Genomic DNA, 14389 nt, shown 5'->3' on the forward strand with positions numbered 1-14389 from the left:
AGCTCCGTTTCAGCTAAAAACCAGGACAATCTGTAATAATCTGATGGTTTTATGCAGAGGGAGAATAGGCCACGGTGATTGCCATGCTGGGTGGACATGTACTTGCAGCACTACTTTGATCAAAGGAGCAATATCAAAGACCTTTCTAGAGAAGCTGAGACTGGGAAGTGTTCCTGCAGTGATGACTGTTTATCCTATTAGCAAGGGTGGCACTGGAACAAACGATACCATCAGTGTTGAAGCTGATGGCTTAGATTTCCTAAACAAAGTACATGCAATGATGGTTAGATGAGTAAGAGCCTGAAGTCTTCATACTGAAGGAAATTCAGGGAGGTATAGAGGACTTCTCCTCAAACTCATGGGGTGTCAACAACTGGTGGAACAAAGCAGAATCCCTCGTAGCAAATTCTGCCACATTGTTTCTTAGACTTTCTGGCGTTAACTATAACGCTTAGGTACAAACATACCTACCTCGCATTAGTAGTACTTGTAATTTAAACTCTCTTTCACCCTTTTCATTAAATGCTCCCCCCTCCCTTCCCCCCTCCATATATTCAGCAAGCATAAACTCATACAAATCTATACATGACATTGTAAAGAAACTGAAGTCTGGATCTAGCTTGGGTCACAACTCTCCTGCTGTCTCAATCTTTATTTTTTTTTTCATTTGATACAACCTTCTACACAGCTTGGAGATGCCATTCCCTAACTTTGAGGAATAGCAGTTGCCATATTAGTACCTCATAAAATAGGAAGGACAGTGGAAGTGGGATGTATAGTTTCTACTATAAGTAACATTCTAAGGGGATTGATCTGAGAGGTATTCTACATGGACCTATAATGGCCTCACCTTTCTAGAAAAAATACCACTTAACCAAGATAGCACAAAAAGATAAGTCTCACAGATGCTTAGTCATACTCTGGAAAATGTGGTGGTTATCAGCATCAACTTCAATTCCAATTGCAAATAATAAATAACATGCATTGTTTTAGAAGTTCTTCTCAGAGCTTATGGTGGAATCCTTTCTTGGAGTGCACAAGTCATGCCTGGTGAACTAAAGTTGAAACATAATAAGTATCTTTGAAGTACCTCATTAAATACATAAAATAAAGCCTTTTTAGCTGATTTTCATATTTACTTTTTAGACTTGTATCACCAGAACAGCCTCCAAAAGCAAAGTTTCTAACCTTGGGTTCCAAGTTCCGCTACAGTGGTCGTACGCAAGCACAGACACGACAGGCTAGCAACCTCATCGACAGACCGGCTCCGTACTTTGAGCGTACTTCAAGCAAACGTGTTTCTAGGAGCCTTGATGGAGGTACGAAATTTGACTTATTTCTTCAGTGTAATGATTACATTGTGTGTTGTCACTCTGATCTGACAAGTGTTCAAAAATGTTGGCATTATGGATAGCCAGAATGTCAATCGACAAATTTATGAATTTCAGTTTCTGATGGGTGATGTGAGGAGTAGCCATTTTGTTTACCTGTCAAATTTAGGTGACCTAAACAGTAAGCTAAGTCGCTGTATAAATTGTATGGTACTGCTGTGAGTGTATGGAGGGTCTATATTGGCCATACTGCATCTGTTCACTACTCATATCTGTTTTATGGGACAGGCATTGCACTATATGCTGTTGATTAGAATTGTTTGGTCAGTGGCATCTTTTGGGCTCTAGGTTGACCTGAGTGCCTCTCTACACCAAACAGAAAAGGCAGAACAAGTTTTTTTTTCTTCTAGTTTTGTATAATTTTCTTCCATATATACAGGGTACATGGCTGTTCATATCAATGCAATGAGAGCCATAGACTTTTTGCAAAACCAAGAAACTGAAAAATATTGTATCACTCAGTACCTAGCCTGTATTGCTCATTGCTGACATTGCCATAAAATCATTTTGTTAAGAAGTCTTAAGAACAAAATGTTCCAACTTACTCCAATTAACCAGAATTATTTTCTTCTCTAATAGCTCCCATGGGTATCTCAGACCAAGGTGTGCTAAGAGACTTCCCTGCTACTGGAGGGCAGGCTGCTGGAGGTAAAATCATTGACATTGAAGCTGCTGGTCAGGCCAAGTTAAAAGAAGGTGACAGAGAAGAAGATGGGAGCCCAGTCAAAACTCCACAGTTAGAATTGACTCAGGATGGAAAGGTATGGCTGGTTTTCATACCAAAATCATTTGTTCATGTGGTGTGTGTCCATGTGTGGTTATTTTAGTGCCTGTCACTTGTGAGCATCATACAGAACACCATATTAAGATATTAAAGGAAAACTGTCAAGTGCTTTCTGTAGGTTTAACTTAATGTAAGTGTATGTAAGCAAAAGAGAATACAAACTTCTGAATGGCATTGACCTAGGGTTTCTTTTTTTGCTATAAATTTTATTTGAATTCTGAGTAAGCTTGCGTGAGTTCTTGAAAAAAGTGTTTCAAAGGGTAAATAACATTTTAATTTCCCTAGTTTGTTTGACTTTAAAAAAAAAAAAATAGTATGGCCATAGATGTGTACATTCTACAAATTTGGGTATATTATAACTGTGTTTAATTACCATAGGTGTTGTTTTAGTAGCCATTGTGGAATTATTTTATGCTTTAAAAACTTGTATGTTGACCAAGGCATAGACTTGTGTGAATAGTTGAGTATTTTGGTCTGTTCCTGTTGCAAGCAACCATTTACTCGTCTTGTTTGTTGGAGCCACTAGGGGAATAGGTCAAAAAATTAAATCTACATCTTGTACGATTTGACGTAAAAATTTCCTTCCAAAGTGTCAGCTAAAATCTGCTGCTTTTATCTCTTGGAGATAATTTCTTTTTGTGGCAGTTCTCCAGAACTTTCTTTCATATTTAAAGAGTAATTTTGTTTTCAAACATTTTTGCAAGTTAGCTGCCCATTTGGTGCCGAGGGGCACTGCTGAGCCTCTCTGTGCAGTTCAGATGTTCGCTCTGCATTCAGGTGTAGGAAGGGAACAAATACGAACGGTTGCATTTTTTTTGTTGGCTGGCAAGTTGAAATAATTTTGAATTAGCCTAGGAAAAAGGCACAGACAGAGTTTCTTTATGGGAGAAAAATGGTAAAATAAATTACTATGTTTTGACTTCGGGCTTGGTAAAGTGGTGATACTCCCTTGTTTTCAAAGTGGCAGCATCTTCCAATATTTTAATCAAGAGAAGGAAAAAAAAATTTTAAAAAGGCAGTATTTTGGGAAGTTGTTACAGGAAGCTGTTCAGTAAGGTTTTGTTCACAATACTGTGAACAGCTTTCTTTCCCCCCCAGCACAGATACTTCTTTTCCTTTCTGGCTCTCTTTAAGTCTTAGAGGAAATGGTTATAAACCCAAGAATCAAAATGCCAACTTGTCTTTCGTGTGCTGCACTGTCCCCTGACCTTTCTGCCAGAGCTTTGAATGTCTGTCCCTTTCCATCTGTTGTGACTATTACAGTTCAAAAGTGCACAGTTCTTTACAGCCTGAGAACAAAACATTCGTAATGGGTTCCTTTCATAATCCACAGAAGTAAACAAGTTGGCTGCTTGTAAAACACAAGGGGGTTTCTATTTTATTTGGCATTTTTGTTGCATTAGTAGAGCTATCCCTGCTTCTAAGTAAAAATTTTCACTAACTAATAATTTCTCTTTTTTTCCCCTTTTCTTGTGCATTCAAACTTACATTTTGTTGTGCTTTCATTTTCCACTGTGCACAGAATTTTTTTCTTCAGCTCACTCACGCACACCTATCATCACTACCCATCCATTCTGTGTCATCCCATCTCACAAATCTGTCACCTGTCCCTGAGATGGACATGCTTTCAGATATTTCAGAGGAAGATCCCTTTGGGGAGCCCCTCCTTACCATCCCAGGCATCTCAGAGTACAATTCCATGAAAGAAACACCAGATCATAATAAAAATGAAATAGCTTCACCAGATAATATCTTTGAATCTATAAGACCCCTAGCTAGTCAAGGCTCCACTGCTATGGAGGGGAAAATCCATACAAATGACTACAAAAGCAGTGAGTTGTGTGTCTCATTCAGCTTTATCAGATGCTTTTCTTTTAATTTCCATTCGCTGCTTGATGAGGACGGTTATATTACTTTTCCTAGCCTTCCTGATGTTTGCATCTCTTTCCTTCCACCTGGCCTTCAGCACTATATTCCTATTACTTCTCCTTCCTTCATCCCCTCTTTTCTCCTTATCTTTGTGCTGCTTCTGTCTGCTTTCCAGTCTATTCCTTTTTCACTCACATTTTCCCTTCCTCTTGCTCTGTCTCTCTGTTACCTGGAGCCTAAGGTGACTTCATTTAGTGTCCCTAATAACATTAACCTGAATGACAAAGCAGAGGAAGAGAAGGTGTGTAATTTTGCAGCTTAAATGTTGGCACTTGCACGTAGTTTTTATGCTTGTTCTCCCAGAGGCTTGCTCAGTTTTGCACACTGCCTAGTATAGGAGTATGTCTATGTACATGTCTGTATGTGTGTGTGTGTATATATATATATATTAAAAAATACACACACACACACACACACACCCCCGTATATCTGTATCTTTCTAACTTTTCTCCTTTGTGAAAAATTGACACTTCAGGATTTTTAGTCAACAGACAGCTGGTTGTTCTTCATTAATTCCTACAGCATGCATAATTTCATTAAGTTCCACAGATACTGAGCTGCAGGTAGAGTTGCTTTGTAGTCCAGAATATTTATGAGGACATAAATCTGAATACTGAACGTGCTGTGTAATAATAGATATATTATTACTTGTTACTATTTGCAAGTGGTACTTCTTGCACTATCAGTTTGTGTTAAAATGCATGTCTCCTGTGTGCATTGACTGGAATACACATCTCCAAAGTTGTGTTTAGATCTGAAAAATGAAATTCCTAAGAGCTAAATTCAGAAAATTGTGAATGCTTTAAAATCAGCTTTTTTGTTACTCCGTATTTCATATGTTTCTGCTCTGCAAGGGTGTGTGCAAAGTTGAGTCAATCCAAGGCACCTTTTTTTTTTTTTTTAAGGTGCTTTTATTAATCTCTAGCAGCAGTTAAAGTGGAGACTGATTTCGATCATTAGCTGGGATTGCAGCTTGTGTCAGACTTTAATCATGGGAGTCTGAACGGTCTTTGAAATACACAGTTAAGGTTGCTGTACAGAAGCCTCAGTCATACTAACACGTTGCTCTAATCATCTGGAGGGTTTGACAAAATGCATCCTCTCCCTGTGTCTGCTGTGTATGTACAGCAATACCACTAGGAAAAGGTATTTTGATCTTCAAAAGAAATGTGAAACCAAATATTACAGAATCAAAAAAGAGGCAGGCCTGTTCAATGTTACATTTAACAAACTTTGTTAAACTGATTAAATCAATGCAATGTACATATTAAAAACATGCTGAGTACAACATGGCATTAAAAACACCAATCTAAGTTTAAAATAATGAAAAACATGACTTTAAAGACTTTCCCAATTTTTCTGAAACCGAATTCAATCCATCATTTGTAACAAAAGGTTGCAGGAAATAGAACTCTAAACAAGCAAGAAATTAACAAAGAAGTGGTATGTGCCACATCATGTGTGCAGTCACACAGAATCCACAACCTAACGGTATGTGCAGTAAGTAAAACCCTCTTCAAATTTACGTACTTGCACAGTGTCGACTCCTAAATGCATCCTTGCCTAGGATCAGCAGTCGATATTTGTGCCTGCAGAAAGGCTGGGAAGTGGTTTGCTTTTCAAAGAATGCAATTCCTTAACTCATTCAGAATACTTGTAGGTAAAATGGGGCAAAGGGTGTAAGCTGGAACACAGGAGGTTCCGCTTAAACTTGAGAAGAACCTTCTTTATGGTGAGGGTGACAGAGCACTGGAACAGGCTGCCCAGGGAGGTTGGGGAGTCTCCTTCTCTGGAGACATTCAAGACCCGCCTGGATGCCTTCCTGTGTGATCTCATTTAGGTTCCTGCTCCGGCAGGGGGATTGGACTGGATGATCTTTCGAGGTCCCTTCCAATCCCTGACATTCTGTGATATGAAGATTAGCTGTCATTTCCAACAGAGTGCATTGCAGTTTGACGAAGAATATATTCACCTAAACAGGGGGATGGGGTGCAAATAGCTCAACCCAAGACAGTAAGTCTTAATTAAGAAAGTAGTAAATACAGTATTTAGGTGTTTGACTTGAATCCTAGGCTCTCTCACCAAAAGAATTCATGCATTAGATTCCATATTCCCATCAATTTGTGGCAAAGTCTAAGGTGCTTGCTATAGAAATTATGCATATCATATTTTATTTTAATTATTATTCATTCTTAAATTTCCATTTGGGAAAGCACTGAAAAGTACAGCAAGAAAGGGACATATTTCAAAACTTCCATTTTTCATGCCACTTATGCCAAATATTGCTTCAGCCATTCTACAACAAATGTAGGTGAAGGAAGACCAAAGTCGCTTAATAATTCCAACAACATCTGGGGCCGAAACAATAAAGGTCTGTCAATACAGCACGCTTTGCAGCATTTACAAAGAGATGAAGCCTCTGTGTTATTCTCTAAGCGTATGTTAACAATTCCTTTTCCTGATAATTTGCCACGTGCTCACATAGGTGGAATCTGACGAAGAGGAAGCAAAGCAGAAGGTGCATGGTTGTTTTTTTCCAATTAAACCTGGCAGTAGCTACCTGCCTTGTTAGCACCCTAAACTTTCTGTGCATTTAATCTGAACGGTGCCTTTTCACTTTACCATTTTATTTCCTTTATTTAACTGTCTGATTCTAAGGTTCTTTTTTTATTTACTTGTGGTACATTTTATGTTCATTTTGATTTTTTTTTTTTTTTAATTTTTTTTGTGTGTGGCTTAATTTCACAGAGCAATTCCTTGAGAGTAGACGGGGAAAATATTTATGTCAGACATAGCAATTTAATGTTGGAGGTTTGTATATAATATAAGAAATACTTTCCCTTCTCACGGGCTGCCAGGCTGCATGGGATGGGAAGTCACTTGCAGGCTGTTTAGACACAGTGCATGAAGTGCATGGGGGAAAAACAGCTTGGAAATGTTGCATGTTATAATTCTAGTTTCTGAGTTCAAATTAAAAAAAAGATAAATCCAAACAAAGCAAAAAAAAAACCCCTCAGTTTGAATGTTGAATGTACATTTTGTATATTTTTGCTAGATGTTTTCAAGGTGGCAACTGGGAATAATAGCCCTATTTAGATAAAGCAAACACATGGATCCAATTCATAATCCGAAATGGGATTTTTATACACTGCTCCTTAATGCGTGCATCTTCTGTTGAGCAGGGTTTCTAGTTTTCACCAGTTTAATCAAACTGTATCAAATGTATTATCTGAATAAACTGAGTTAGTAAGGCACAGGAAGTGATAGAAGTAGGGAAAAGCTAATTCTGGTTCTGACACTTAACTGATTTTAGGAGCTTTGAGAAATGAAGATCAGATTTTTAAAGGGAATGTTTAGATATGCTTCTGAAATCTTTGCCTTATTTTTTCACTTTTCAAATGGAAGTAATTCTTGCTTCCTAAAGGCTGGTTTTCATTGAAGATGAGCAACAACAAAGAGCTTTGAACAGTATGTTAATGTGTAGTGGTCACTGAAGTAGAGATTTTTATTACAAGAATTTCCATATAGTCTGTTAATCTGGATTATTTTATCAAAGACTGTCTGTAGTTCTAATCAGTGTCATTTAACTTGTGGTTAACAACATAAACTAGTAAGTGAAGAAATTTTAGAAAATCCTACTGCTGTCTTTATTTTGTTCATCCAGATGGGGCTATAAATAATTCCCTTTGTCACAAAAGTTGTATTTTTAAAAATCATTGGTTTTGTTCAGTGATAAGACGTATGGATCGCAGTAACCCGACTAATATGTTCTTTGGCTTTTTGCAGCTTTTGATCACTATTGAAACTTTGCTTCTGTATAATTTACTAAAGCACTGGAAGTGTGCATTGCATAACTGTGCTTTGATCAAGTCCAAGAAACGTGCCTTGTGTCAAGCCAAGACAGGTTTGAAAATCATGATATGATTGATAGGAGCTTCAGTTGTGTAATGGAATGCCTCTGGCATATGGTTCTGCTTCACTCAGGAAATACTTTCTTTAGGGGGACATATTTAATGTCTCGTTTGTTAGACCTAGATTAAAAGTGAAGCATTGGTCCTGTGACAATATGAACGTATTGAGATGCCAGAAGGGGAGAGGTTCTTAGTGTTCGAAGTTCATGTGTGAATATTCGCAGAATTAGGACATAGATGTGCTGCACCAACTGTTACTGGGGCTGAACATGCAAGTGAAAAGAACTTAGAAACTCATAACTTTGTTTGTATTGGGTTTGGATTTTTTATGCCTTAAGATGGAGTGTCTTTGCATTGTCAGCACTGACAATGAAAATCCTAACCAAAATATTAAAGTAAAATTTCAAAATGTTCTGTTACAAAGTATATAAAGACTTTGTACAAAAACCAGATGCTTTACCTAAATTATTGTATCTGATTACATTCTTTTGATAAAACATTAATAATTATGTCTACATTGATATTATGCCACTTTAATCTTCAGTCCTTTTAATTCTGTACTAAAAATGGATCAGAGGCTTAAACTTGAATTCCACCACAGAATACTAAAAAAATATTCTTGTGTTAGAAAGTGTGTAACCAACATAGGCTTTTCCCAAGACCTGGCATGCTGGAAGGAGGATGGATTATGGAAGCAATGTGAAATCTTCTCTTCCCACCAAAGCCCAGCATTGTATTTAAAGGATAATGAATTTCCAAGAGAAATAAGCAGACAGATTTTTGCCTACTTACCAGAACAGTTATGTTTCTTCATAGCTCCTGATCCTTAATGTCTGCTCCTGTGTCTGGTATAAAGTGAAAGATTGGCTTGTAGGTGCTGCAGCTTAGCTTCAATGGGTCATCACAAATTCTAATTCAGTATTCACACTATGGTGTCCCTTTTGGCACTTGCCTATGGAGGTGCAATTTGGAGAGAACGTCTCTTTGGTATTGTGCACAAAAACTATTCCTACTTGAGCACTGTGTCTGCTGTCAGGGTCTTAAATGTGGAATTGGCAGATACCAGGCTTTAAGTCTTTAGATCTGATTCTTCTAGTAAGTTTAAGCCCACAGGACAGGCACAATGAGTAGTCCCTCTGAAGTTAAGCAGGCGTTAGTTGCTTGCCTATTTGGCCCTGTGGTATTGTCTTCACAGAAGTAAGTATTTTTCATGGAGCTTGTAATATCAAGGAAGATACATTTTTATAATGCTTCTTGAGTTAGACTGTTCTTTTTTACAGCAGCCTTCAGTACCATTAGTTGTGCAATATCTCAAAATGCTTACTTCTGTGCTTACAAATTTGAGATGCAAGCAACTACTGGAAATTGGTTTCATATTTTCATGTTTTGGATGAAAGTAACCTTCTCTTAAATAAACATTCACAGCATTATTTTTACTTTGCCTTAAAATATGGAAGAAACAGTGTATGAGTAGCCCTTCATTACAAAAACAAAACCAAAATAATCTTAGTTCCCTTATAGACTTAAACTTTTTTTATTTTAAGGCCCTCCAAAGAAGGGTAGCTTTTCAGACACAAGGCACTTTCCTTGGTTTTGTTTTATTTTTTTTTTCCTTTTCTTTTTCTTTTTTTTTTTTTTTTTACAGTTAAGTTTGCTTTTGTTGTCGTGTTTTGTCCTACTTTGTTTTACGTTGCGGGTTGCTAGGACCTGGATAAGACCCAGGACGACTTACTGAAACATCAGGCTAGCATTAGTGAGCTCAAGCGAAATTTCATGGAATCCACACCTGAGCCACGCCCAAATGAGTGGGAAAAGCGGCGTATCACACCTCTGTCCCTACAGACACAAGGGGTATGTCACTGCAGACACCTGTCCGCATGCGTTTCCATACAACCTTGTATGTAATATAGAAAATGCAGTTTGTCCTTTAGATTAACACTTTCTGTGGCTAATGTAATATTTGTTTATACTAAGTATACATTAACTTTTTACCAATTACTGTTGGACCTGACTTTAAACAATGTGTCGAATTTTATTTTTCTACAAGAACAACTGCATTAGAATCACTAGAAAAAAAAATTGAGGCAATGGCAGTATTTTCCTGTGTGCTAAGGACAGCTTAAATTTCACTCTGATTTACACAGATCGATGGAGATGACTTTTCAGTGACAACAGAACTTTTCTCTCCTTTTCCCTCTCTTTAACTCTTCACAGATAGCTTGTTCATAAGCACACACACAGCCTGTGTGTTGTTTCAGAAGGACCTTACATGATCGGTTAATTTACAGTGTTGACTTCTTTAGGACATATTTAATGTAGTTGTTAAAATTCACTCACCTTAATCTCCAAAAGTCTGTAAAATGCATTTACCTACTTTCTCTCTGTATCTCCCTCCTGACTGAACCTTAAAACAGCAGTTTGGAAAATGATTTTCTACAAATATCATCCTGAATGCTTGTGGCAAGAAAACTAGCCAAATAAATTTCTCTTGCTGCTGCAAAACTTTTAGTTTTATGAGGAGTTATTTTCTGCTTATTTCATAGAGTAAAAGAGCAAATCAGTCTTCGAAAGCAATCAGTTTATCTTCCATTGTTATCCTTTTCTTTCACCACTGTTCCTACCCTTCCCTCCTAAATCTATTATTGTCCTGTCCCATTAAATTCTTAAATATTCTTTTCAGTCCCCAGAGAGGTGAACTTTCAATTAAGCTTGCTTGGTGCTATCAAATGATTCTTGTTAATAAGACATTATTTCATAAGATACTTAAGCAGTCTGAACTGTGAGTATATGCATAGATAATACAGTCACTGACTGTATGGATCACTTCTTTAATGACTATTTTGTTAATTTATTATTACTGCCAAGAAATTATTCCTCAAAATTCTGAGTAGTACCTGAGTATTTCTACGCATAGTGGTATATGCATAGGTACAAATGCTGGTCAGATTTTCAAATGTCCACAGCACATCGGTTCATTTAATAGCTATAAATACCTTTTTGGTTAAAACAGGCATTAATGTAAAAGTGTAACTTAATTTTTGTTACGTGATTATGTGTATTTTCTGTGTGGATTTCTTTGTATTTACCTTCAAGCCTCTCCAAGTTCTTCTAGCACTGTGGGTTTTTTGACTCATATAGTATGTTGTGTCACTTTCAGATGGTTTGGTTTTATGTTCATGCATAGTGTTTGTCTGTCTCATTGCTTGTTGATTTACACTGGTTTTATAAAATGAAAACCAAATAGAAAAAAGGAGACCACATTTTCCAAGTGAAAACGCTGCCTGGGAAGGAGAAGCAATGGACTGCAATGCCATGGATTACTGGAGCAAAACCAGAGGAAACTGATAAGGTGGCTGCCCTGAAACCTACTGCCTTTTTGCTGTATCTGCTGTGGGCTAGCTTTGGGCACTTCTTTCTTTTTCTTTTTTTCTTTTTTTTTTTTCCCCCCCTGATGGAGATAACTTTTTTTTTTTTTTTTTTTTTAAGCTAGTACTGAAAAGAGAAAGTTGAGTTGTAAACCAAGATCTATATGTATGTGTGTATATATAGGCACATATATGAATGCCAGCAAAATTCTGCTTAAACACTAGACTATCTGTGAAGTTCTAGATGGCTACTATTTGAAAAGAAAACCGTTTTTTCACCAGAAAATCACTATATTTTATGTAACTAGCATGGCAGCAGAACATGTATTTCCATTCTGTGTAGAAATAATTGTGTGCAGTAATTTTGACGCTTCACACAATAATTTTTGCTTTACATGTTCACTATGTAATCATTATTCAAATCAATAATGCTTTAGATGGAGCTTAATTTCAAAGGCCACCTGGTTCTGAGTACCTGTACTTCCATGCCTCTCTCTTCATCCGGGAAAAGAGGGGGGTTTTCTCCCCTATAAACTGGTTTAACATCTATGCTGTGAGAAGCACTATATATATACCCAGTGGGACTACCAGCAGTGTGATGCTGATGATGGGTGGCAATTGTGGTGTTGCTTTTTTACATCACTTTTGGAATATTTTCTACCACCTAGGTATTGGGACAAAAGTAGGTTGATGTAAAGCTGTCAGTCCTATTTCAGTAACATACATAAATATGAGGTTTGGGAAACAGTGTAATTCCATCCTGAATTATTTGTGGATGGATGTGGAGAAGTTTGGGTTCAAACTTTATATATTGCTACCCCCAATATATAAACTTGCTGGTATTAGTAGACTAATACATTGCTCAGTCCTGTTCCTGGACTGTATATTTTCTTGCCTGTCTTTAGGATAGTTGGACAATAGGTAAGAATAAAGCAGGGGTACCACTGCTAATGCTCTTTCTTTTCTTCCTTCTTTTGCTCCAGTGAAAATACTTGCAAACAATTTATTTTCTGTGTATGAGAAATGTTATTTTGAGTACATCTGATTTGTGATGCTATACTTCTGTATCATCGTACTCCCACAAATGCACAGCATCTGTGACTTAATTATAACAGAAATTGTGACACATTGATATCTGTGTCACGAATAAATAAGTGAAATGCTGTTATGTTATGGATGCCCACTATATATATATATATACGCACACACACACAATATATATATATATTTTTATTCCATTCCCTGCCTCCCCCTGCTTGTAAAAAATATTTCATGGTAGTGTATATGACTACATACCAGAAGGAATTTGATAGGAATTCAAACATCTTCACAAGCTGGTATGTTATTTTAACTACAGTAATTTGATGAAAAGTACTAATTCCATCTATATATTTAATCACTTTTACTAAATGCCTCCTCAGGGAACACGGGTTACAGTATCAAACAAATGGTGTGATTGGGGTTTTCCTTTTAAAAATTAGAAGACCTAAAAATTTGAAGGTGGTAAAATGCAAAAACATGGGTGATATGTGCCTGTCTTTTATTATATACATATGTGGGAGAGAGAGATATGCACAGAGTCTGGCCACATACCACATAAAGATTTCCCCTGCCCCCTGCCCGCCCCCCGCCTTTTTTTGCCTTTTTGAGCGGTTAGAAATCATGTGGTACCAGAGTAGGGTAGAAGGAGTATCATGAACACTTTTGTCTTTTGATGTAATCTATTAATAGATGAACATTTGCTGGGTGTGGTAAACTAGGTAAAGAAAGTGGGGGAGAGGAACGCGTTGCCCTGATGGATACTGAATGTTGCCCGAGTGCAGATTTCATACCTTGCATTCCCATTAAATTTTCTTAGCCACCTTTGAAATATACTTTAAATGTTATTGAAAGGAAAAAAATATAGGGGTTCTTTTTCTTTCCCTTCTCTGTTCTTCTGCATGCCATATGTGTGTAGTATATGCACAGTAGCATGGTGTTACTTCAATGTCAGTTCTGATTCTACGTTGCTACTCTCACGGTGAGTCCGCACGGACCGCAGTTGCCTGCATGGCACCTTGGCTTCCCTCCTGCCTGTGCTTCTGCTGTGATTCTCTCTCGTACCTTTTTCTAAGACAGAAATGTATCTTACTGAATGCTGTCAAAGTGTGTGTTATGTCCGTTAGGTATTTGTTACGTTATTGGCTTTTTACTTCAAACTTACTACAAGAGCTTGTGGAAGGAAAACTGGAATAAAGAATTTTAGCCTTTTCAGAGGCTTGTACCCACATGAATTTTTAAAGTTTGCTTTACTATACAGATTTATAGTACAACAGAAAATAGACCAGACTATGGATGTAATTTTTGCTTTAAAGCAACTTGCTCTGTTATGTATGCTTGAGTAAAGTGAGTTTTCCCAGTAGAATGGGAAATGCTTTCTGAAAACAGATGTTTTAATAGAAATGAATTTACTTAGGTTATTTAAGCATTTGAAAAGCATCTGTATAGCATGTATTATAAAGAAAACCTCATTTCAGCGTTGTGGGTATGTATTGTTGAAAGCAAATGTATTTGACTGCCCTGAAGCTCTGAGCCAATTAGGCATTAGAGGGTGTTAAAAATGGGCTTTTAAAAGGGAGAAATCCCAATAGTAAACGTGCAATTACTGCCCGAAGCCAACTGCTCTGTTTGGAGAATCCATGGAAATGTTGATGTTTCTCGGTTTTGCTGTGTGATGTGCATGGTGGAGAGATGCAGCATTAGAGTGTGACCCCCCTGTCTGTTCTCATGTCACTTTCGGGGAGTCTGTGCCCCCCGTGCTCCTACAGCCGAGCCCTTCCCTTTGTCACGTGTCTCTCTTGCCACACCTTTCCTTTGTAGGTCGCTGCTGCTCCGTCCGTCGCTGTTTAATTCTTTCCTTTCCCTCTCTGACTGCTCTAGAGCCTAGAAGAGGAGATAGCCTCCATTTTATGTAGTAAGGAGGGCTTTTGCGCGGGCCCCTTCGCCGCCGCCAGCCTGGGGCCAGCAGAG

The 14389-nt window shown here is 37.6% G+C and overlaps 1 protein-coding gene across 1 annotated transcript; it reads left to right on the forward strand.

The window, feature by feature from the left end:
• Positions 1-1146: 1146 nt before the first annotated feature.
• LOC104520212 (band 4.1-like protein 2) lies at positions 1147-9866 on the forward strand (the record flags this gene model as incomplete). Its single annotated transcript, XM_010165257.1, has 4 exons — positions 1147-1319; positions 1971-2152; positions 6853-6915; positions 9720-9866. Coding segments are annotated over 4 exons (565 nt in total), but the record flags the coding sequence as incomplete, so codon positions are not given.
• Between the last annotated feature and the right edge of the window lie 4523 nt (positions 9867-14389).

The sequence above is a fragment of the Antrostomus carolinensis genome, unplaced genomic scaffold, assembly GCF_000700745.2.
Source record: "Antrostomus carolinensis isolate BGI_N321 unplaced genomic scaffold, ASM70074v2 scaffold54613, whole genome shotgun sequence".
Classification (NCBI taxonomy): domain Eukaryota; kingdom Metazoa; phylum Chordata; class Aves; order Caprimulgiformes; family Caprimulgidae; genus Antrostomus; species Antrostomus carolinensis.